This window comes from Ananas comosus, linkage group 15 (assembly GCF_001540865.1).
Source record: "Ananas comosus cultivar F153 linkage group 15, ASM154086v1, whole genome shotgun sequence".
NCBI lineage: Eukaryota > Viridiplantae > Streptophyta > Magnoliopsida > Poales > Bromeliaceae > Ananas > Ananas comosus.
Window position 1 is genome coordinate 2,831,289 of NC_033635.1, and position 26,640 is coordinate 2,857,928.

A 26,640-nucleotide genomic window follows, 5' to 3' on the forward strand; every position below is an offset into this window, starting at 1 on the left:
TACTACTACTTGGTTTCTCGCGCGATATGTAAAATGTATACAACTTTAAAAAGGAGTGGAATTAATCTCAGTGGAATTAAGAACTACTACGGGACTTAGTTTGATCCTGTGGATCAGAGCTCAATTGCGGACCTTTTTAGTCATTAATTGGTAGTGCAATCTCCTCTTCTTTACATGGTCACTATTTAATTAGAAATCACTTTATGCGTTTATATATATATATATATATATATATATATATATATATATATAAGGGTTCGAGGCCACCTTCTACGTTCTAATTATGATGTGACGTACGTACTTATGTCATGCAAATAGTGTTTATAAGTGATGAAGTATAAAGGATTAGCTTTTAATTAAGGCTTGAAGGAAATATTAGACATAAATACTGAACCGTTTATGTAGATCAGAAAAATATTACAAGTGTTGGTATTTGATCCATCAAATAATTAAGAAAATATGTGTTTGAAATAGTATGAATTATTTGGTATGTCTATAAAGTGTATTTTAATCGTTTCAGCAAAAAAGAAAAAAAAGAAAAGAGCTTTTCAGTGCTATAGAAGAATATGAGAATGAAGGTAAGTATTCACGTTTGTATGCGAATAATTGGGAAATCGTTGACGAATTTATTAAGAGAAATGCTGATGTAAAATTCCTATAATCTGCTGGTGTGTTCGACTGCGTCTTCTCTCTCTTATTAGATTATCTTAAGATTTATTGAGAACTTATGAAGTTGAGTATGTGGACTCTTATCTTATTCTCTTTTTTAGGATAGGAAGGACATAATCTTTTTTCTGTTTTGTTTGATGTGATTATTAACTTCGATTTTGTGTCTCTGATTCATTGACAACTTGGTGGTGCAACAAATTTGGAAAAAAAATTTGTAAAGAAAAGAATTGATGTCTGTGGTGCAAGAGGTGAAGCACCCTATGGGACAAATCGGACCCAATAATGAAGAAATCCGTTAATAAATTTTCTTCTTTTTTTTTTTTTAGATGCGATACGGCGTAATTGTACTTCCACAAACATTATACTCCCTTTTTTGTTGTAAAATTCTCTCCTCCTTCGCCTATATTTTTTTTTTTTTTCCCTACAAAGGGTTTTTCCACGTAAATCCTTATGCCCCATTTTAGATTACTATTTTTTGTGGTTTGTCTACTTTCAGATCGTCATTTTTCGTTTTTGTTTGTGCGCTCGCTTCGTTGTAACAGTTTTGACGGTTGTTCTTGTAGTATTTCTATTATGTTTTGTAACCTACTTTCTTTCCATGCATAATAAGGAATCCTCCTATGTTTTAATTTCAAAAAAAAAAAGAAGCATGAATCTTTCCTGTTCTTATATTGATAGAAAGCTTGTGTACTAGAACCTCCTCTTTTAACTCGCATGAAGCCAACCTCACATTTTCTAAAGGTCGCATGCAAATTAATGTGCCATTTTGTTGTGGCATGAAGAAAGTCTCGCTAGTAGTTCATTCACACCGTGTGATGGTTGTTTGTCTGACCAGCTGATGTTTGAAGTTAGGTCAGATTCACAATATGAAAGAATCTACTTAGCCAAATGCATGTTAAGTGAATAATATATATATATATATATATATATATATAGAGAGAGAGAGAGAGAGAGAGAGAGAGAGAGCTTCATTTATTATTTTAGAAATAAACTCAACTAAAAATGTGATGCAACTAAGATTCAAACTTGGAACCTCGATCGAATACCAATCATCAAGCCTTTAGCCAATTCACTGAGTATGGTTGGTGAATAATATTATGGGGCAATAATGAGAAGTTCTTGATATCTGAGTTTGGCATGCAGTTTGAATGGTTTGGAGTGTGCCAAAGCTAGCAAATATTAGTAGGCTACAAATAGAGACAATTATCATTAATAGATTGGACATGGCTTATAAATTACTTGATTTTGGTGTGCCAAAGCTAGCAAATGTTAGTAGGCTGCAAATAGAGACAATTATCATTAATAGATTGGACATGGCTTATAAATTACTTGATTTTGGTCTCTTCGTTAGTAGTATGCGGAGAAAAAACTAACCAAACTTATTATGTCATGCTTAATTAAAAAAATTTAATCAAGTATCACAAGGGTCAGCCACTAAAAATATGTACAGTAATCTATTGAAGCTTGATTAAAAAAAAAAAAAAAACTTAATTTTAAATCTGTGTGGCTTTGGCAAATCTTTTTTTTTTTTGAGAGAGATAGGAAGCACGCTATCCGCTTCGTTTATTTCATTTAAAAATAAGCTTAGCTGAAAATATGAATCAACTAGGATTCAAACTTGGAACCTCGGGTATCAACCACATCAAGACTTTTGCCACTTGCTCTAGGGACGGTCGGTGGCTTTGGCAAATCTTGATCATAGATTTTTGTTTGAGTATTCACATGGAAACTAAACACCAAACTAGTGCACTCTAGTATATTTGTGTCTCACCTTATTTAGGTTGTGGTCCTAAAAATTTTTGTTAGGCTAAGAGAAAGTAACCTAACTAGATATCTTGACATGCTAAGTGTGTTATTGCCACTGGTTGATAAATTTAGCTCGGGTATGCAAGCTGTACTAAAAATAAAAACTTTGAAGGCTCAATTGAAGCTGTAAAGCTCTTATCTCATTTGATAATCTCGTGTAACAACACAGTAGGAGTTGAAGCAAAATGAAAAAAAATTATTATCAACTGAACTGTTTTCACTGAGTTCATATTTTTTTTGATCGACGAATATAAATTGTTAATTAAGTCGATTGCTTCGGACAAAGCAAAACGAGCAAAGCGGTAAGCACAGTGCATGAATATGTAAAACAGTTCAGGAAATGCATGTACGTAGAAGTCTTGTAGTTCCTAATTACTACATCCAAAACTTCCATTGAGCCAAAAATAAGGAGATATCATGATCTAGGCCCAACGGCCCCAACCCCATATGTTCATGCACCTTGTTTTAACATGATAATCACTCCAAATTAAAATCTAATAAGCTGTAAATTTTTAAAACATAGATTTCTTTTTTTTTTGTGCGAGTTATAAAACATGCTTTCGTATATATATTTAAACTGTACGTATATGTTACAATGCAATATATATATATATATATATATATATATATATATATATATATAGTTGCTGGGCAGCTGGGAGATTGATATTGACTTGCCAATAATAATTAAGTCAACTCAGAATTTAAGTGAAATGAAATATATATTATGCAAAAGTGCACCAAATCATCTCATATATATGTCCTAGCTCCCGGCCATCCATCCATTCTATCATATTTTAATCACCTTCAACCAATTGTTAAAGTTGCTTAAACGCACCTAATACAAAAGCTAAAGCTGGTAGGTAGATGGAGAGAACCTTGCACATTATATACGGATCAAAATTCTTATTCTCGTATTTTTATTCAATATAGAACTAGTAATCTTATCGCTCTGCTTAACATGTATTAGGTGTTATTAGCGCCCGACACCAATCAAATGCATTAAGAAAAATTCTAGATGCTACAGCACACGTACGGCACAAAAACGAATAAAAAGCCACGTGCAAGAAGTTACCAACATATAATATGACACAAAACTACTAGGCACCGACCGTTCCTAGAGCAAGTGGCAAAGGGCTTGGTGGTTGGTACCTGAAATCCAAATTCGAATTCTAGTTGATTCACATTTTCAGCTAAGTTTATTTCTAAATGAAAAAAACGAAGTAGGTAGCTATGCTACCTATCTCTCAAAAATAAAAATAAAAAAAACTACTAGGTGGAAATCCAAAAAAGTATACAAACTAGCTTCGATACTATGTTAAAGGCTTCAGAACTCCCAGAAAAACTTAAACTGATAGATGGACTAATCCTTACATATATAGTACATACAACTCAGAAGTTGTATTAATTTGCATCCAATATATATGAGAATAACACGCCTTACAATGAGTGAAAGTCTATTAATTTAGTTTCAAAATTAACCAAAACAAAGCATATGGTGAGCAATTGAACTATGAGATCGAGAGATCGATATAGAGCAGAAAGAATAGTAGGTGGTAGCTGGAAATGTGAATCAATTAGGATTCGAACTTGAGTTTCGGATACCAACCACCAAGCCCTTTGCCACTTGCTCTAGAAATGGTCGATATGTGCGAGATGACGTGGTGCACCATCTGTAGGGAACAGCCTTTAGATGGCGCGGGGTGGCGTATGGAAGTGTGAACCCGGCCAAACGATCGAGGGTGGGGATCATAAGTCGCTATCTTTAAAGGAGGTGGGGATGGAAGGCGTGATGTGACGATTCCTCGGTTTCCATTAGGGGAAAAAGGAGACCTCTCTCTAACCCTACCCCCTCTCTTTCCCACTTCGTATAACACCCCCCCGCTTTTACCAACAACACTGTATATATAGACTCCTTTTCCGTATCCTCCTCTCTTTTAACTCTACAAACTCTCGTCCACATCCCGTGCACCACGTCACCCATGCACAGCGCTAGCCCATCTCTCCTTCCTCGCTCTCATAAGTCTATATATATATCTATATAATGTTAAAAATATTATTTTTTGACATCATAAGTTGTTGGAGATAAACGATCGTTTAACCCGTATGTTCGAATAAAGAATTTAACTTTTGAGGTGGTCGAATTTTAAAGGAGAAATGAGATGGAGTGAGATGAAGATGACACCATGGAGCATGGTGCATACACTGGGTGCAAGAAATGATCTCTCAACTCCTCTCTCTCTTTTATATGTGGGTTTCTCTCTCTAGAGTTTGGACCTAGAGTTGTATAGATAGGAAACTAGCTAGCTAGGTAGTAGACTATAATGTTGAAGAGGCTTGGGGGAGTTTGTCGCCTTTAACGGATTTGTGCACAATCATTAGAACCAAGGGGGCCTCTCACTTTCACCTATTTTAGGAAAGGTTTAGTTGATTAGACAAGCCCTAGCTTGTACAGCAGAGTATGCAGTGTTTGCCTTGGCAGATCCCAAAACGGCTCCCTCAATATATTCCTAGGGAATTGAGTCGATTGACCAATTCACCACACAATTTCTTAGGTCTCTAATTTAAAGGTAATATATTATTTCATAAAATAATGTCAAAGTATAGTGTTACTGTAAAATAATAGCTATACTTTAAAAACTTAAGTTGTTAGAGAATAATGATCATATATTTTTATATTTAACATTTTCCTCGTATCTAAGGTCAAGATTTTTTGTAAGACTTGTGACGTGAATTGGGAGAAAATTAATAATGTTAAAAGTCGTGTGATTTGAACTCAGAACCTTTTGTTCTAATACCACATAAAATAATCGTCATACTCTAAAAACTTAATCTGTTAGAGAAGGGTGTTTATATATTTTTATATTTAACAGTTACTAAAAAAGGCGCCATTATACTAAGACATGTCTAAAAATATTTCTAAAGTTCAAAGAATCAAATTGTAACTTTTGTTTTCCAAGGTTCAGATTCTTATTTCTACTTTGCATTTTCAGTGAATATTTAGATTATTCTCTTTAGAGAACCTTTTGCTGGAATCTATTGTTGCTGAAAACAGTAACGTACTTATGACGGCCAAACAAAACAGCGTAAAAAGATATCAATGAGAGAATACTTGAGAGATTGATTTTATTTTATCAACATGTGATTCTATGTTATTGTTTAGGTTTAATAAAGACTTGCTATTAAAACATAGTTGAAAGCTAGCATTATAGGATTTAAGATACAGAAAAAAAATTTAAAGGCATCGTTTTTTGATATAGAATAGAGTGCATGTAGCATTTTGTTCGCCGTCTCTAATAATATTCTAATAAATCATATAAAACAATAGCACATGTGAAGCAAATTAAAAGCGTCGACACACTTTCAATCATAGGATGATAATGTAAAATCGAGCTACATATATATACACTACAGGTATGTACATAGTTTTTTTGAGTAGCTGAGTAGCTGCAATATTAAATTTAGTCAATCATACCTCGTGTATAATTCAAATTAGTTAACTACATCTAGCTAGCTTGTTAATAATAAATTTGTAATATCATATTACAAACTAGTATAGGAGGACTTAAATCCTATATCTACTCGTGGCTATGATATTACTAGGATTTAAATCCCATACTTGCAATATCATAGTCACAGCATAGTGACATCTAAAAGCGATAATTAATTGATGGATGATTTCGGTTTTTTGTTGCTTTAACAAAAGACCTTAAATCAAATTTCACCAATTTGTTGAAAATAATTAATTATAAGAAGAATTGATTTCTCAGTATTTATTCATTAACGGGTAAATTATACTATTAGTTTCTAAACTAGTGCTCCTATTTGATCACTTTGATTTCTTAACTTTTCCATTAGGATGTTTAATTAATTGAACTGTTAAATTGCTATGACCTACTATCATCTTTAGCTTTCATTATTTAAAAAGATGAAAATCTAATATGTCATGCTATGTTGGATATGAATATTAATTAAAAACACCGTTCACTAATAGCTTAAACTATCATGTTGTTATCATTATTTAACATGATATGAGAGTAGTGGATCATGAGTTTGAGTTCTATCATGTTGTTATCATTATTTAATTTCCTTATGTTTAATTTAAGTCCATGTTTTGGGACTATCAAAAAGCCTCGATACCATGTGGAAGGAGTGATGAATATAAATATTAAAAACATTATTCTTTGGGGTTTTTTATTGTGGGAGTTTCTATCATTGATATATGAGCTCAAATATTTTTTTAAAATATTTTTGTTTGACTTGAATAATCTAGTTAGCCTAGTTATTTTGGAGCAAACCCAGGCTTAAAATATCTTTGCTATCTAGGGCAAAATACGTGTCATCGAAACTAACTTACTCTCCCAGGAGTATATATGCTATCAGTTAATTCGTGCAATTCAATTTTGACTATAAGAATATGAGAATGGCATTAGAAAAATAATGAATGCATTGACTAGAAGTTTAGGGTTTTATAAGTCAACAGCTTATTGTAACTCAATGGCGGCTACCCATGAGATAATGTGAAAAATTAATATAAGCACGTACGTGTATGTGTGTGTGTGTATATGATATGCTATTATATATACTATTAATATATAGTATCAAGTCATTAGTACTATTAGGTTTTCGGTTCTTGCATGAAGCGATGTGCGGTTAGGATGATAGTGATTTTTTATGGTTAAGTGGTTGGTTGAATAGAATAATCTAATGGTTGAAATGGTCAATGGGGCAGATTTAATAACGAAAAACTTGATAGAGCACCAAGTGCTTGGTGCTATTGATAGTAGTACTATAGTACAGTTGGAAGCTTGAGGTTGAACATTTTAGCCCGTGTTGATAAAGCTTGTTTAATTGTCAAAGTACTAACGATACCAGCATACATATCCAGCTTAAGGAAACTACTGTAAAAACAAATTCTACAACAATTTGCAAAATTTGAAAGTAAATGAGTTAGGTCTTGTATTTCCATGCAAAATCATCATTTTGTGATTGATGCATGCTTTTCTACTATTCAAATACGGCCACGTATGCAAGTTTTTGTAAAATGTTATAGCTTGTAGGCATAGCATTGTCGAAAAAATTAACGCATGAATGGTGAATATTATAACTAATTATGTTGTCCATCTTTTATCTGATGGAAAGAATTCATTATGTCGACATGCTTTCGATTTGGAGCAGACTCACGATATGAGGATCGATGCAAATTCAATAAGGATTAATGGTTCAGATTAACCTTTAAACCATTTTCTATTTTGTTTGGATTAGTACCGCGCGCGTGCTCCTGCATTGAACCCAATCTAATTATGAGATCAACACATATAGGACCCACATGTTAGCTCAAAACCGTGACATACATATCCGAGTCAACATTGTACAATCGATTAGTTCATTTGTATTCTGCATAACAAGTGTTGTAGCCAAATCTTACCGATCGAGCACTGTTAAGCTCATTTTAGTTTGCCCTTGTTGCGTCTTTGTGCTACCTAATTATTTCCAAGTATATTGTAAATTTTCTTTTTTGAAAAGCTATTGATATGTTGCCAAACACAACACACACACACACACACACACACACACACACACACATATATATAAAGCTATTATGCTTTCGAAAGCATAACAGAATTCGTGTTTTCAACTTTTTAGCCCTTATATCAACCACTTTAAGTATTTTTAATCTTTGGATTAATATTATTATCCTAAGGAGACCACTCAATCCTAGAGAATCACTCAATCCTAAGAGGGATCACTATCATTCGGACCCTACAATAAATTGTTGACGTGCTGACTTGCATACATAAATATATATATTCATAGCACAAAACGGTTGATTCATATATATAGTATAATTGTTACATTAATTAGCAACTCATGTAGGAGCATTACTCCCTTCCTCTCTGACCTCTCACTAAGATTTAGCCTTTAGATTCTGACAAAAGAGATATGGCTACACAGAAAGTGCCATACAATATAGGATAAAGTAAGTTTTCTTAAAATAAAAGGGGAGAGAGAGAGAGAGTATATGTTGAATAGCATGGTCCCTACACCCATCTGATGAAGAGAGAGGGCCTCTTTGGCTTTCCTTTGATGGACAGCACATGCCTCACAGTGATTCAGCTGTACTATTTTGATCTACAAGGAGGTTGGGTCAATCAAAGAGGAGAAGAAGAGATGGACATAAAAATTTATTCTCCCCCAAAAATTTTGTAGGAAATTTATTTAAATAGGATTTTTGATTTGATATAGAAGTGTTTTTTTTTCCCTGAAATTAACTTACTTAATATTTAAGCCTTTTGATTTGATATGGAAGTGTTTTCCCCTGTTGACAAATAATAGATATGAGAGTACGTTACATTACACTTTGATAATATGTTGGTTTATAATGACTCATCGAAAAGCGGTAGAATGTCAATTTAGTAGAAGCTATGCTTCGCTAAAACAAGTAACTATGCAAAAATAATTTTGAACAAAAATGGATTTATTTAGGACCTCTCACAATTACGAAAATATATTTTAGAAAAACAAAAAAACTGAATTCATGATGCTCTTGACTTACCAACCAAATTTCAATATCTTCAAGACAAGTACCCCTTATAACCAATCACTTTTTCCTTCCATGACCAGTTTTATATTAATCATTGTTAGAAGCTACTTTTGTTGGCATGTTACATCCTTTTAGTTATCTCAAAGCATAAAGTGTTATTCTATTGTAAAAATTTCGCCCTAATAGAGCTTCTACAGAATTATCTATAGACAGTAGAGAATCACGAAGAGCCTTATAAATTTTCGTTGTTATCCTTTTCAATGATTTTACAGCAAAACTAGAAACTCCAAATCTCGTCCCTTTTGATCTTCCACTCTACTTTGTAACCTCTAAAATTTTCCACTACTTTTCAAGTTGAGGAGTTGTTTCAGAAGCACAGTTAGCCAAAAAATTAAAGCGCCTAAACCATTAATCGTGAATCGACGTAATTACTCACATATAGTGATTTTAGATTCTACTGGCTATATGTGCTTGTACTGCCTGTGTGGAGACTTAAGGACCACTTAACAACTAGTATTAATTAACACATGTAGGCTCACTACCCTTTTTTCTCCTTGATTATATAGCAAACAGTAAGTTTTAGCACATACACATATACAAGGACCACTAACCTTGTTTCTCCTTGGTTAGCAATGATGCTTGATTTGTCCCCATCATGTTGGGTATGGGCTTACGAAAGCCACATGTTCTCATGACCTTTTTGCATGGCTGATCCATAAGCCAACACAAGGAGAGCTAGTGCTCTTTCAGAAGTTTCAAGTTAAAACTACATTTCATTTTAGCTTCTTAATTTAGTCTTCTTAGATCTGGGAATAGTAAATATTGAGCAGTGATAAGAAAAGATAACAAATTGAATACAATGTTAAGATTAGAATATCAAAGAGTACATCTAGATACATGTACCATGATTTGTCGTTATTACAGTTTTCTTTCTATTATTATTATTATTATTTTCTCATTCAATTAATGCATGCATGGGCTTATATATATATATATATATATATATATAGAGCCTTCGTTCTCTTAAATCATTTTACATGATAAAAATTTCTAATCGATGATCAAAACCGTTAAAGTTAATCTAAAGTACTATTTAAATCATCTAGAAACTATTTTTTATAAATTTTAAAATTTATTTACGTAGTGATCAAAGAATCACAAAATTGATAATTTTTTGATGACCTATATGAGCCGTTTACTTGTTTTACGATATAGAGCAATCCAAATTGTTTAAATTTTTAATAAATTTTTTTTATAATACTATTTAGATAATATTTGATAACTCCGATCATAAATTAAAAAAGTCTAACATCTAATTCAAAAGGTCATTTGTTTTTGACCGTTTATTTTTTAACTCTTAAATAGGCTTGGTTGATTTTTAAAACTTATGAAATTTAATTTCTAGACGTTTTAAAGAACTAGATCAATTTTAATGTTTCGCTCATCGATTCAAAATTTTTATCATCTAAAATGACTTAACAGTACGAAGACATCCGTCCTCCTAAAAGATCGTAGGTGGATTACATATAAATGTCATGCATGGGCACCACATTTTTTTTATTTCTGTTTACCTTGTAAGGGATTTATTTTTCATGTAAGCCCCTAAATTATTCATATTTGTGTAAAGATTTTAGTAAACTAATATTTACATCTCTACCAGGTGCGAAAGGAAAAACCCAAATCCTGGACCAATTGTCGCCAGTTTAATCCTGTCACACATTTATAAGGGAAAAAATAACATGATGATAAAAAAATTTTTTTTTTTTTAACATTGAGGGAGTAAATTTGAATACATTGCAACGTAAAACTATCGTGGACCGATTCGTAATATATATATATGTCAGGTACCGCTAATTAACAGTAGCACTGACAAGTAGGTCCCACATGTAAGCGGAACAACATTACCCCGCTCACTTTAGCAAAAGAAGCGCTCGAATTCTACAGTGCGCCTGAGGCGGGAGTCTCTAGGGTTTCGCAATGCTCCGACCCGTGGGGATTCATGGCGCCAAAAGGGCGAGATTTGGATCTCCATCGTCTCCAACGCTCCTATGAGAACCCTAATTCGAGCTCCTATTCCCCTCAGATTGAGGCGGAGACCATCAAAATCGAACCTTTCCTTCTCCTCCTCCTTCTCCACCACCACCACCACCTCCTCCTCTTCTACTCCCAATACCACCATTTGTAACCCTAATTCCGACGACGGTTGCTGCGCCGCCGCCGGAGAAGGGACCGGAGACTACACTATTGTAAAGGAAGGAGAAGCGGATATTCTCATGGATTCCTCAAATAGCGTCTTCTACAACAAGGCGCAGGTTTAATTACTTGACCACACTGATGCATACATAACTTTCTTTCTTTTCCCCCATTCTATGATGAACTCAATGAGCAAATTTGAGCGTAAGCGAGTAGGTCAATTACTAGGCATCCTTTTCTCCATCTATACTCCGTTTGGTATCAAATCACGACAAAAATGAATTGATTTGCAGCTCCGTGAATTCGAATGAATTGATTTTGGACTTGAATTCTTTTGTTTGGAATGAGTGGAATTGAATTGTATAAATCATATTACTTCTGAAGGAATTAGGGACAGTATTTTTAAATTTTCTTACATGTGAAAAGTGCAAATCTTGGCAAATCCGAGGTCACCTGATTTAGTTATACTTATTGAAATCATCCCGAATCATGGCAAATTAACTCAAATTATATCCACTAATGTTCCCAAACACAAGTTTTAATGCATTCTGATTTGTAATTCTATCCAAATCAGTGACATGGAGGTCACCAAAAAAGGGTGCAATATAAATGTGATAGTTTAAGTTTACTTCACATATGTTGCATAGCGGAATTGTTAAGGTTGTAATTACGAATTCTAGAAATGCAGCATTACCCTCATTTGCATCTCTCATCTTACTCACAGTTCAACATTGATAGTTACTTCGGGTTCCTCTTTTGTACCCTTTTTTCTGGTTCTGCTGGTCATATAACAAAGTTGAAGTTGAATTTGAATGAAGTAGCTTGAAGGATGAAGTATAATCTTCTTTGCATTGTTAAATTGCATACATGTTCAGGTTAACAACAGAGACTTGTCGATTGCTGTTTTGAGAACTTTTATTTCAAGACGCAGTGAAGAGCATGCTGCCATGTTAAGTAAAATGGTTGGTTCAGGACCAAAGGACCTGAAGGCACCTAGAGTTCTTGAGGTGCATCGTTAATTTCTTTTCCTTGGTTTTCTTTTATGTGTTTATTTGCCCGACAATAATTATGTAGTTTATATTTCGAACTTTGAAATCCTATTGTTTTGAGTGTGCAGGCTTTGGCTGCTTCAGGGCTAAGAGCTCTGAGATATGCTCGTGAAGTAGATGGAATTGGTGAAGTCGTGGCTTTGGACAACAATAAAGGTGTATGTATATCTTCGTCATTCAATTAATAATTTGTCATATGCTGGGATGTTCCTAGGAAAATATGCTAAATTTAATTTCACATGTTCATTTGCAGTTGCTGTAGATGCATGCAAGAAAAATATCGAATTCAATGGTTCTCATGTTTCTTCAAAGGTGGTAGTACATGAAGCTGATGCTCGAGTTTATATGCTCACCCACCCAAAGGAATTTGATGTGGTATTTTATGTTGACCTGTAAACGCATATCTTATTTTCGCAATTCTCATGCCCTTTACGAATCATACCCTCATCAAACAAAATACTTATGAGCTGGAAAGTCTGATTGCTTTTTATGCAGTTCAAAATTTAGAAACCATGATGATTATTATCCTTCTATGCAAAGAGATTAGGTTCCACTTCTTGTTTTCTTTCGGTTAGGAACTTATTGTTTGGGTTTGCAACTATGATTGATGATATTCTCCTAGTTTCCATAGGCTTTTCGTTTAATAAGTTGATAGAATTAAAATACATGATTTACATTAAGAAGGTGATCTTAGCTCAGGAAACGCTGCTTACGTTATCTGAAAAAATTGCAAATATGTATGCTCTTAATGCGAAGTGCAAACAATGAGATGTAACAAGGGAAAAATCAAAGCAAATCATGGGGATTGTTGTCTGACAGAAGAAATTCTCCCGTTATATATAATATCTATTGGTTGTTTTGGATGGCTTTATCAAAGATAGGTTAATAAGTGGTTAAATTAGGTTGACCTTGATCCTTATGGATCGCCAGTTGCATTCTTGGATTCAGTAGTACAGACACTAGCTGATGGTGGTCTGCTAATGTGCACTGCTACTGATATGGCGGTGCTCTCTGGGGGCAATGAAGGGGTTTGCTTTTCTAAGTAAGTTTTCTGCTTCATACATCTATTCTTTAATCTGTTGTAATGGAGTTCTAAATATTTTGTTCTCGCAGGTACGGTTCTTATCCTTTGAAAGGAAAGTATAACCATGAGATGGCTCTGAGGATTCTTCTCGCTTGCCTTGAGGTGATTCTTCATTGAATATACATAGTTTTCTTTTTACCATCTTACTGATATTCTTTCTCTGAACTTGGATTCCCTCACTTGTTCTCATGATACAGAGTCATGCAAATCGCCACAAGCGCTATATCGTTCCCATCCTCTCTGTGCAAATGGATTTCTATATCCGGGTTTTTGTGCGCATCTTCACGTTTGTTTCCAGTTGCTTTTCTATCATTTTTAGTCATGTCACACCCGAACATTTCCCTTCTCAGATCAAATGGAGAAGTTGGATGTTGGACTAGCACATTAGTGTTGGTAACTTGCGCTTAAACTTTTTTGCACCGTGAGATTAAGACACATTTCGAGTTACTAATATTTATGGTCCGGTCAGGGCATTACAAGCCCTTTTCTTTTGAAAGTGGTATATATAATATGCTGGAGTTAGAGTGTTAAGTCAAAGTTAAGACAATACATTTTATTTTCTTTGATATCTCTCTCAAAATGTAATGTGATGGTGGATTCTGATGCAGTTCTGCCAGTGCAATGAAATGCTCCACGCTTAAATTGTTGTATGTGTATCAATGTGTTGGTTGTGATTCATTTCATATGCAAAGCCTCGGAAGAGTTGTTTCTAAGGTATTCTCTAGTTTACTTGCTTGGGAGGCACTTTTTGTTTTTCTCTGTTTTGTTTACATGCATTTAGTGTGCGACCTTTAACTCTTAATATGCATTTTTTTTGACATCAGAACAACAGTGTGATGTACGCACCTGGATTTGGTCCTATAGTACCTCAAGAGTGCGGTGATTGTGGAAAGAAATTTAGTATGGGAGGACCTATATGGTCCGCACCTATCCATGATCATGACTGGGTACCTTCCATTATGTCAAACATTAGTGCTATGAAGGATAGATATCCAGCATATGAGAGAATTTCAGCTGTACTAACATCAGTATCTGAGGTATCAGCACTACCTTTTTCTTTCATCATTATAAATCGCTACTTGAATTGTTGTGACCATTCTAAACATGAGACTATCATGTTAAAGTACATGACTACCAGAGAACCGTGTTCTTATATTTTATATTCAACATATCATATGCAGGAATTGCTCGATGTCCCTCTCTTTGTCAATGCTCATAGCTTGTGCTCTACTCTCAAGTGTACTTCTCCAACCATGGCTATGTTCCGTTCTGCATTGATAAATGCTGGCTATCGGGTTTCCGGTAGCCATGTGGATCCACTAGCACTCAAAACTGACGCCCCGATGAACATAATTTGGGACATCATGCGCTGCTGGGTACCCGTCTTTTCTTCTATTGTTGAATTCTCTTTAAAGTTTTAGATTATAATTTATTTTTTTTTCTGTTTTTGTTTCTCTTTCGTTCTTTATTTACGTGGGTATCCTTTCTTGATAGATCAAGATTCATCCAGTGAAAGCTCACGCAGCGAGTCAGCCAGGGACCATAATCCTTTCCAGAGAACCAATCCTGGAAGTGCGACTTATATCCTTCACTCAACAAAATTATTTATATGTTATACTTGTTGGTCGCCTATTTTACCTTGAAGTAATTCACCTCGGTATTAGCTTAGGGGAAGATGCACAAAAGACTTTTCCCCTTTTTTTTTTCCCTTATAAAACTAAAAGGAGCACTCCTTGTAGAAATGTAGTATCAGATAGACTCAAGTTTCTGTCAATTGTAGATTAAATTAGTCATGGATTCCTAAACTTTAATTCAAGTACTTCCCTCAAACACCGACTGTTTTAACCTGCTTATTCTATCATGCAGGCAAATTTTGCCCAACCGGTGGATCATCTCAGCAAATCACGGGTCAAGAAGCTGCCACGGTTTCTCCCAAATCCTGAAAGGTACTGGGGGCCTAAGAGTAAGGCAGGAAGACAAGTTAAATGCAATCTCAGTCCTGCGGATGAAGACAGAAATCGAGCATCGATTGAGACACCGATAAGCTAGGTTACGGGGAGCCGTAGGAAAGAGAGAGGGTAAAATGTGTGGATAGTCCCCGTGCTGTCCTGTTATTTCGATTCAGTAAACACATTTCTCTCAGAACTCTCACTAGTATTTCAATGTAGTCCCTCCAGAGTCATATGTAGAAAACAAACCTAATGCTTCTCATGAAATGACTCTATGTTGATCTACTTCGAATAAAGTTTCAAGGCTGAGTTAGAGACATAGAGGTTGAGAATGTACTCCGGCGTTTAGTGGTGCAGGGCAGCTTTCTGAGCATTGCAAATCTTCAATTATCTCAAGTTAGTAACATGCCAATAAAGTTGCATGTCAGCTGAACTTCATGCAAAAGTACTTTTTTCCTATTGCGACCAAAAAACTTTGCTTTATAGTACTTTTCCTATCATACTTCCTCTGGATCAAATAGTGCCTCCGATGTTTTATTGGAAAAAAAAAAATTCTCAGAGATTCCCATTAGGTGATCGAGGCGATTGGCAAAAATGCTCAAAACTGATAATTATGATCTTAAGCACTGTATAGTGACATCAAAATTTGACAAGATTTATTTGTAATATAAGTTTTCTTTAGATAAATATATTTACGTAACAAACCTTACATCAAAGTCGTTGTAGTATAGTGGTCAGTATTTCCGCCTGTCACGCGGACGACCCGGGTTCGATCCCCGGCAACGGCGAATTATTTTTTTTTTCAAATGTATTATTCTTCTTATTATTTTATACTTTTTGAAAATGTGAAAATGATCCAGAATTGCCTTGATATTTCAATCCAAATGTGAAAAACCGGATCCAATACCATGTGAAAATAGAACGGCAAATGATATAGCTAACCTAACGCACGTAAATACTCAACTGTTTTACAGAAACAAAAATGTCCACAGAATTAATGTAATCTATTTTACAAAAACAACAAAAAAAAAGAAAGAAAGAAAGAAGAAGAAAAGGTGCTTCTCCACGTGACAACTCATTTTCAATTATGATGTTCGTTAAATTCAGTTATCATTCTAAGATTTTTTTTTGACTTATTTGGGAAAACTACCGTACAGAGTGAATGTCTAGAGTAATTTAAACTGTAGGGATAAAGGGGATACCTTGAGAAGGGAGGCAAAAAAGGAAACCTCTCATCACATGCCATCAAATTGCAACACTATCACACTATCTCAATACCAGATTACAGTTCCAAAACACTGATCCTATTGTAATTTCAAAGACAATATTACACCTGTCCAAATTTTTTTAAAAAACAAATACCAATAACACTAACAAAATGAACAGCAGATGGTGCTCCAATAGATAACAAATCTCCAGACAACCAAGATTTGTACTACTACTTTGCCGAGCCATTGTGAGCATTAAGCGCTTTTTCTGGAAGCGTTAAGCTCGTCCCAAGCTTCAATCCATGTGACCATGGCATCCGCTAGCCTGTTGAAGTAATCGTCAACCTTTCCGAGCTTCTCTCTCACCTGCTTTGCGAGCTCTGTGTAGCACTTCTGCACGGTGTCGCACTCCTTGGGGAGCGCAGCGGATTGGAAGAAGGAGATGATCTCTTCCTGCCAATAGGTGCCGTTGCATTCTTTCTTGAGGTTCACGAATGGGTTGCTCGCCTTGCTGTGCCAGATGTAGGAGACGCCGTCCCCGTCTTCACACCCAAGCCCAAGTGGTTGCAGATCACCTACGCAAAACCAGCATTTCACAAATTAACAATAATTTGTATAGAGAAAGATCTGTAATTTTCATTTCGCCACTTTCGGCATTTTTAAAGATTTCCAGTTTCGTTCTTTAAACTCTTTCAAATAATAAAACTTTGATCTAAAAACATTTCAAAGCGACAATTTTGACAGCAGCCTTAAATACTAGCAGTAACTTCCACATTGTCCCCTATCGAAGAGACAATAGACAATACAACAATAGAACAAATAAACTACGTACATAACTGGTGTGAACAAGTTTGGCACTATAAACTATAAACTATAAACTATAAAGTATAAACCAAGAAAAAACTAAATATAGTACAAAAAGTTGCTCCCCAAGAGCTACATAGGAACAAAATTATAGGAACATCATTACAGGCTAAAAGGCTAAATCTCACACCTTGGCACACTATCCAGCCCACATATCATCGTAGCAACCAGCCGGCTAACCATCACCCATTAGTCCGAAGTACATGGCAGGACAAGTAAGCTCACAATTAAATGCCAGATTCATCCCACACATCGGAAAGAATGTTCCTTTCGGGATTGTAAGAACTGCCTCCACATATCTCATATCGAGAATCATTAGAAAACAAGTAAAACAAGCTACTCTAACCTCCAACGGGCAGATAATAATGTTATGATTCACTACCTGGTATTCCTCTCAAGAGGCTTGACGAGTTGGGTGCGGGCATCATAGTCCGGAATGTTAAGCCAAAGGCCGTGAGAAATGGCAGTTGGGACGCCCTCGCGGAGGCTGAAAGGATACCCTCGAACAAAGTCAGCACCCTCACGATAAGGATCGTATAAAGTGTTGAAGAAGAAAGGCGTAGAAGGGGAGAGGAGATTCTTTATGTGCTGCTCGAGTGCATTGATCTCCATGCCAGATGGATCTTTGGCGACCTATGTAGAAAGTAAAAAAGTTAAATCACAACCTAAATGAGATAGATTGATCAGTAATTTACTGAAAATAGTAATTTGGAAAGATCAAAGTAACAAAATCAGATTAAGATTGATGGCTTTTGTAAATCAGTACTGAAGATATAAAAAGTTTGAACCATTTCATGCATCATATTGCAATTTGATCAGAAAATGACATTAAAATGGAGAAACCTCAAGAAGAAATGATATTTATATCGTTTTAATAGCAGATCTTTTAGCATTCAACTAGAAGAAAAATGCAGGACTCCTTAATCTAGCTAAGTTAGAACACTTAGTTAGTACCAAAAACAATGTAATAGTATAGGAGATAGAACACTTATAGTACCAAAAACAACGTAATAATATAGGAGATAAGAGGAATGGGAAGAGCTAGAAATGCTAAACAAATTGATATATCCTTCTACTCCCAAATCAAAGCATGCAAATATAATAATGCTAACTCTAGCAAAATATGCTACCATTATCCCGTAGTTCCAATTTACATGTAATGCACAAAACAGATCATAACAAATGCACACTTCAAAAGAAAATTAATCATCACAATCAATTAAATCTAGCCTAAAACATACCAAAATGTTAGCATTCCTAAATTAATCCTAAATTAAGGGGAAAAAGCTTCTCAAACAGGGCATTAGATCTACACAATTTCCTCGCACAAATCCCAAGTTTTCCCCAAATCCCACCACAACTTATCCCAAAAGCCCAAAAAATCCCCAAATCCCCCCAGATGAAACAAAATCCCACCAACCAGTGCAACAAAACAAGCCCTAATCGAGTAGATCCGGTAGAGATAAAACGACTGACGAAGCAATCGTCGTCGATGGTGTAGATGTACTTCTTCTTGGAGACCATGTAGCCGAAGGAGCGGCACGCGGAGTCCTCGAAGGAGATGCACGAGGCCTTGCGGCCGAGGATGCGGTTGATGTCGTTGCGGTTGTAGATCTCGTAGTCGAAGCCCTCGGGAACCCTAATCGCGCTAGGGGTCCCCGTCCTGGACGATGATGAGGTGGTAGGGCTCGAAGAAGAGCCTCCACTTCTCGAAGAATTCGATGTTGCGGATCGTGGGGATCACGATGTCGAGCTCGTCCTTGAGGAGCAGGGTGGTCGGGGACGAGGCGGATTCCCTCGCCATTGATGACCTCGGAGATCTCGGATCGTAGAGGAGAGAGAGAGAGAGAGAGAGAGAGAGAGAGAGAGAGGGATTTGGATCTACGAGACGAGGGCGCGCGAGCGGGGAGGAGTCGATTATAAGAATGGCTTATTTACACTTTACTGTACAAACTATAACTCCTTTAAAATTGGTCCCTCAAAAATTTTTTAATGTCGGCATTACTTTAATTGTTTTTTATTTCAGTTGTTATGGTTAGTTAAACTAAAAAATTTATTAATGTCTTTTAGCTATCTGTTGTAAACTATCACAATTTTATTGCCAAAAAATAAATTCAATAATTTAAATGAGTTACCGCTGAATTTAACGAACTTTACAATTTTTATAACTAAAATTGTAAACAAAAAAAAAAAAAACATTGTTTGTTATGTGAACTATATAGCCACTCGGTCATAAAGATTTGAATTCATATCGTGTTGTGCCGTGCCGTGCTGAGCCGAGCCACCATTTTGTAAGCTGTTTTTTGGGCCAGATCGTACCAGATGAGGCCACTGGCCACTCTATTTTTAGCATATAATTATATCTTTTTTATTTTAAAAGTTTTTACTATTAATTTTAATATATATATATATATATAATTATATATTTAAAAAATAAGTTTGAAATGATTTTTTAAGAAACTATTTGAATTTTAAATAATTTAAATTACATTTTAAAAAATTTAAAAATATTGAAGAAAAATTAAAAAGTTAACAAACAAACGGGCCGGAAGGCCCACTTTACACCGCAAGTTTTCCTTTAATGTGCATTATTTAGTTGGGCCTGGTCCCGGCCCAACACTAATAAGCGAAAAAAGATATTTATTTCGAAAAAAAATTCGGAGTCACATCATAATTGGTGTGAACATAAAATGAGATTTATTACAACAAACACACTAATTGATTATCTTTTTATAGACAAATTCAACCACATAATTCTTATTTGTATGACATGACATATATAACGTTTCAAATCTGTACAAGTGTGTAATTAATTAATACATAGAAATGCTGATTATTATATTTTTAACATTAAACATGTTTATTTATCGGTCCGGGAGAAGAAATGGTTGATCGCGGGCATGACTTCGGGCGGGCGGCTGCTGAGGAAGCGGCGGAGGGCATGCTGGCTGTATTTCTGGCCTTCGTCGGCATTGTCGAGGACCGCAGTCGTGCGGTGCAATTTATTGATCCTATACATATATATATATATATATATATATATATACACGGTTAAATACTTATTACCCCAGTGATTAAGATCAAAATTAGGTTTCATTTTATGATGATGGATTAAAAAAGCACATAAGTTTTGTTAACGAGCCATACCTAACATCAGGATTCAAGAACATGTTCCTGGTGAGCTGAAACAAACACATGCCCGTCACGAAGGTCATCGCAGCCACTAGCGGATATACCTGAAAAATAAATACATAAAATTACGAACGTATTCGATGCGTAAATTTTTGTAATCTCTCTTTCTCTCATTAAGTACATAGCACAAGAAAGAACAATTAACCAACATACATCAGGCTTAATCCAACGGCCCATATTGATTTGCACTGCTAATATAATCAACTTTGGAACCCCTTAATCAACTTGTTGTGGAGATACGTTTGGTATACTTATGCATGTAATTTAATGTGTGTACATGATATATTTATATGTAGTTAGAGAGAGAATGTGGGAGGAGCAAAAGAAAAACTAAACTTTGTTTTTTGGGATGGATAAAATTTCTGTGGGCTGGGATTTGACTTGTAAAATATAGAGTGGTCAAAACCAGGAGCTGTGCCTCTTGTTTTCACTGCAATATAAGGTCAACTTAGTTGATCTTTGCATATTAATTGGTCATCTATGAAAATTGTTTTTTTTTTTCTTGTTATTCGGATAACAATTGTTGACATTCAAATCGGACCGTGTCGGGTCGGACCACTTTTTTTAGACTACGGCCCAACACGGCCTGTAGCCATTCTGGCCCACGGACCATGAACTAAGATTCTTTTTTTAAAATATATATATACTATATATAATATATATATATTAATATATAACTATATATATATATAAATATTATATATATATGAAAAATATCATAACAATGATATGCATTTAGATAGCTACATAGATTCATGAGAATCCACTCCCATGGAAAATTACATTTTTTTTTGGCATACATTCGTTGGCATGTTACAATGCCTTTCTCAATGTGAACATTTCTTGATATTTTTTCTTAAGTATACAACAAGCATTCCCCAAAAATATGAAAAAACTTACATTACATGTATAATTTATCAACATTACAGGTATAATTTGTCACGTCACCTTAAAAAGGCTCATATCATATCTCTGGAGATCAAAACACAGCAGGTATTTGCATATCTATTTCTCTTATGTTTTACTTTGTACAGCACTTTGGCTACAGAGTATCATAGCTGAGAAGTGAATTATACATATGATCCCGAGTTGCTGCGCTCCGAGACCAAATCTGCTTCGTCGATGGCTCGAAACTCTAATCCATACGCGACCCTTTACTACACACAAATAAATATCAAGAATGTAAAAATTGCCCAAAAGGCGATAATTGGGAGAAATGACGGGCCGATTAGCCGAGGGCTGGTATTCGGTAGCCATGGATACGCGTCGGGAGGAGGCATGACACAGTTATCACCATTGAAGTACACACGCCGCGGGAAAGCCCATCCTTTCTGGAAGGTGAAGGCCGATTGGTCCTTCCGGAATAGAAGTTCCGATTGTACGTTTCCGTACGGTCCGGCCTCCATGAGTAGGTCGTTGTAGTACTTAACACCCCACAGCATCGCGGTATCGTCTGCAGCAAAAGGCGTGTATAATAATAGTTAATTATACGTTGTTTCTCGCCCCTCATATAAACTGTTTCAGAACGAAGGTATATCGAAAACCATGTGGTTGTTCATTTACTGTAATGGAACACTTACTAATAGTTCCGTAGGGGATCAATGACTTGTAATTGAAGCTAAAAATCTGAGTGAGGTTGTCGAAATTGGGATGTTGGACAACTAAGTTCCACTGTGTGTAATTCATCCTGTAGTTAAAATTTGTTATCGCGATCTTCACCCGCCAATACTCTTTGTAGTTGAGTTTAACATGCCAATGCACTCTAATTGGGCACATGTGAGATGTACACTGCACTAGGGGAGTGAAGCTATTCTTGCCCGGGCCGTTGATCGCAGAAGCTAAATAAGGCGAATCACCCCTGTGATTGTTTGGTGAACCTCAATTTATCATTAAAATGAATCGAAAAATATAAAACTGTGAAAGAGATCAAAGAAAGTGATTGAACTCACTCTACACAGCTTCCCGGGTGGGTCATATTATTTTGGCAGCCGCAGGCGCATGTTGGGCAGTTAACGATCGTGTCATTGTAGAAAGATGAGAGTGATACACAACATGTCGGAGTCTTCTGAGCGAGAAACTGGGAATATGTACATGTGACATTCCATGTCACTGCAATGCCGAAACAATAAAAAAATAAGAAAGTGCTTATCACCAAAAAAAAAAAAAAAAAAAGTCAGCAGAAATGTTCATCATTCACAAGTTCCAAATTCAATCACCATCACTACTCTACAATAACCAGGATTTTGTCACACATCAAAGAGATCATAAACTCATTTTGCCAAATAGAACTTTTTGTTTTTCTCTTCACCCCGTAGGAACCAAAGGTCATTGAACTCTATGATCCCAGTTTTATTCAAAACATATCTTAGATATGCAAAAGATGATTGGCACATATATTTTTGTTTTCAACAGATTTTGCGGACAATTCCAGTAACTTACTCAAGGCTTGGGTTGTTCTCCTTCCGTCCTGCGAAACAAATTGGGTAGGCTTCACGATCTTTGCGACGCCACAAGTGTACCCCGGACCCGGCGCACTAAGAGTGAAGTTCTTGGGCACGCGGACCGTCTTGTTTGAGGTCCCTGCTCGGCCCACGCTGAGCTGGAACGAGCTTGCGGAATTGGCTGGGTCTTGAACCCACGAACTAATCACTCCGCCTTTGCAGCAATTGGCTATCTGCATGTTATACGGTGTTCCCGGCAATAAATCGACAACCGTAGGGTCTTTTTTGCAACAGTGGGGGATGTTCCCTTTAAACTTCGAGCAATCCCCTTGTTCCGTAGCTTGACCTCCTACCATCGACCAAATGACCTCTTTCTTGGCCCACGTCCATCCGAGAGTCCACCCCGGCGCTTGGATGTGCCGATATTGCTGGAAGTTGTATATCGTAACAACAGCCTGAAAAACAGTTCATGATTCGGCTGAAATTTTCACCACAGATATCGAAGGAAGGTTAGTTAGAAACTTAGTCTTGAAGCTTGATACCAATTTGAGTTACATCCTTAAGAGTCTCAATTATAATCAATTTAGTCTCTAAAGTTTGTTCTGTCGTCAGATAATGTGTGGAAAGCGATACGCCGGCATTACTGTTTTAATTGAAAAGTCTGCCGTGTCATTTAACTCTACCGGTGATGCTGACATGATGCCACTTTCGAAATTGCGGAATAGAGTAAGGTACAAATGGGTACTTACAACATAGCCATCTGGAGTCCACTGCATGACATCCCATTTGATTGTTATATTTCCATTTGGATCCAGTGAATCATATGCCTCTGCGGAGTTAGCCAAAAAAAAAAAAGAGAGTTTGGGTAAAGACCATGGCCAACCAATAATTCATACCAAGATCTGATAACAAGTTCCTATCCTGTTGCAGACGATTACTCGGGTCACTAATTCCTTAAGATAAAGAGAGCAAAAAAGCATCAATTCGCAATCACAGATAATAAATCATGGTAACAATTCGTCGATTAAATAAATTGATTGTTTATCCAATTATTTGGAAAAACAACATTTTTCGAGAAAATTGATCATAGGTAGCATTACTAGTAAATACAATTTCCACCAAAAGAGTGATATTTAGACATGAACATAGTAGATGTTAATTGGATAAAGAACTAAACCACTCTCCACCACTTTATCAAAAATATGTCAGCAAGAACTCTAACATTTGAATCATCAGGACAACTACATTTCTTATTGAATACTCTAAAATAATTTACAATTTCATTCTAATTTCAGCTTTCCCATGCAGCATCAGAAAAATTTGCATCATTTTTTTTCATAATTTGAAGAAATAATGGGGAAATGCAATCCTTCTCTTCCCAATCAACAAATTGCATGCATGTAAGACCTTATAAAAATATCAGAGATATCTCTCATCCTCAAGCTGTAATTTTTTTTTTTTAAAAAAAAAAAAACTGAAACCCCAAACGTATTGCATTGATGCTCAATTAAAACCAAGTTAAACTATAAAACAAAAAAGGTCCCTCCTTTCCCAATTCCTTCTACAGCAACAGAGCGATCCAATCCCCAAAAACCCAGACTCAAACATGCGAATTGAAAGAGCAAATTCCAGCAAAAACCCATTAAACCAAAGATAACAAAGAACTATAAAAACGCAATCTTTGACATGATTATTAGTAAAGGAGCTCAAAGAGAAGAGTGTTTTGGGCACTCACCTGTTGTTGACGTGAGAGAGGAGAACAAGAGAAATAGCCCCAAGGAGATTGCGAAAGGTGGGAACTTTAAGGCGTATTCGATCATGGCGGAGGAGGAGAAGCTTAATTGGCTAAACTCTCTCTCTCTCTCTCTTTCCCTCTCTCAAGAGTAGCTGTGACCAGTGAAGCTTCTTCTATGGAGTTTATGAAGAAGCAGTAGCGAGGAGGAAGGAGAAGTGAACAACAGCTTTTTCCATTTTTCCTCGCACGTGTGAGAGGAAAATAGTGACTGTGGGAGACAGTTGGCTTTGATTTTTTTGGGGGCATAAAAATAAAAAATAAAATAAAATAAATTTAGGCCACCTTTGGTTATTATTATATATATTTTGTATAATTAGATAGATTATAAATTTTGTATTATTATAATTGATTAATTTATAGTGCATCTAATTACATAATAGATAAAATTTAATTACAAAAAAATAGAAGCATACTCAACTTATTTTGAATTATAGATATTTTGAATAAACTATCCAATCTTGCAAATTTTAAATTTTATTATCTAATCTTTCAATTTATTTGATTTGGGTCAGTCTACGGTATTTTAATTTTATTATTCAATTTTTTAATTATAGCTTGCTATTGATTCATTTATTTTTTCTAAATAAATTTAGCTAGAAATATAAAGTAATTAGATTTTGCACTTCAAGTAACAATCACTAAACTTTTTTTTTTTTTTTGCATTGGAATACTATTGATAGTATATGAGTAATATTCACTATTATTTTTTTTAGTTATTAGATTCATAACAGTGTTACCACCAAATAATAAAGACAAAATATTTAAAAAATAAAAAATAAATGTTTTAACTGTTAACCCCACTATCAACTTGAGCACATAAAATTAAGTATTAAAAACAAAAGTAGAGCTCTCTTTCAAAGGAAAAAAAAAAAAAAAAAGTCTCAAGCATTATAAAAAGGTCATGGGAAATAGGAATGTGACGGGCTAGAGACTGAAAAATAAGCACTTCTTTTAAAAATTTTACTAGGGTTAATAAATGTTTAAGTTGGGAGTTAAATCCATAACCTCAAGACTATGACATTCCATTACCAAAGTAATCATCAGATAGTAACAGGCACCAAAAAGTCATCGCACATTGAGTGATATTCTCTATCAACATCTTGGGTAATTCCGTCGTTCATCAGCGATTGTACGCATTCGAGTTTATTCGTATTAGGTGATTCATATACAATTTATCGCGAATACGCAATTAGATCGTTGCGTACATATTTCTTTTTTAAAATTTCATGCACAAAAATATAGAGAAACTGTGGACAATTTTTGCTCGCATCTTAAAAGTACAAATCACAAGTCACAAACCCCACACATGTACCATAATAAAATCTTCAATAGCGACTTAATACTAGACCTTAGTTAATTATGCTCAACTGCAATAATTAAACACGCATGTTTTAGTTATATTTAGATTGAGGAATAACATATAAATTAATCTTATCTGAAGTTCTGAACTACAACCTATAAGAGTAAATAATATTTATATAAATAAATTTGCTATATATATATAAGGTAATGTAGTTCGAATGATGACAAACTCTACATCCTCTCTTTTTGGTAAATAGTAAAATTAACTTTACAAACATCATTTTTCATTTTCAAACGGGCACCTAAATTTTAAAATTTTAACTTAACTATCTATATTTTTTTTATTTACAAAAAATTTTCAAATAAAATCTCAAATTCTTTTTCTATTTTTTTTAGTTAGAAGTTAAATTTTCACTTTAATTAACTTATATTACAATAAGATTTTAAATTTTTTGTTTGTTAAGCAGCTGATCGATCATCGTTTCGGTAATTCTCAAGCTAAAATTGTGGTATCAAAGTTATGCTTGTTGAATCAATTTATCTT

General features: G+C 35.1%; 3 protein-coding genes, 1 non-coding gene and 1 pseudogene across 4 annotated transcripts; 2 read left to right on the forward strand and 3 right to left on the reverse strand.

Annotated features, from left to right (window-relative positions):
- LOC109721756 (probable tRNA (guanine(26)-N(2))-dimethyltransferase 1) lies at positions 10,969-15,674 on the forward strand. Its single transcript, XM_020249530.1, has 12 exons — positions 10,969-11,331; positions 12,088-12,219; positions 12,330-12,417; positions 12,515-12,636; positions 13,164-13,303; positions 13,375-13,447; positions 13,543-13,631; positions 13,954-14,059; positions 14,170-14,382; positions 14,527-14,721; positions 14,840-14,917; positions 15,212-15,674. The coding sequence occupies exons 1-12, from the start codon at positions 11,068-11,070 to the stop codon at positions 15,392-15,394; spliced, it is 1,683 nt and encodes a 560-aa protein (XP_020105119.1). The 5' UTR covers positions 10,969-11,067; the 3' UTR covers positions 15,395-15,674.
- Positions 16,011-16,082, forward strand: TRNAD-GUC. The gene has a single exon. It is a non-coding gene; the product is annotated as a tRNA-Asp (tRNA).
- On the reverse strand, positions 16,494-19,286 carry LOC109721799 (annotated as a pseudogene).
- LOC109721768 lies at positions 20,076-20,982 on the reverse strand. Its single transcript, XM_020249546.1, has 3 exons — positions 20,712-20,982; positions 20,514-20,602; positions 20,076-20,377 (listed from the first exon to the last, which is right to left on the reverse strand). Exons 1-3 carry the CDS (start codon positions 20,733-20,735, stop codon positions 20,227-20,229), a joined length of 264 nt encoding a protein of 87 aa, XP_020105135.1. The 5' UTR covers positions 20,736-20,982; the 3' UTR covers positions 20,076-20,226.
- Positions 21,370-24,999, reverse strand: LOC109721285 (COBRA-like protein 1). Its single transcript, XM_020248798.1, has 6 exons — positions 24,735-24,999; positions 23,749-23,828; positions 22,998-23,454; positions 22,508-22,667; positions 22,139-22,416; positions 21,370-22,011 (listed from the first exon to the last, which is right to left on the reverse strand). The coding sequence occupies exons 1-6, from the start codon at positions 24,817-24,819 to the stop codon at positions 21,716-21,718; spliced, it is 1,356 nt and encodes a 451-aa protein (XP_020104387.1). The 5' UTR covers positions 24,820-24,999; the 3' UTR covers positions 21,370-21,715.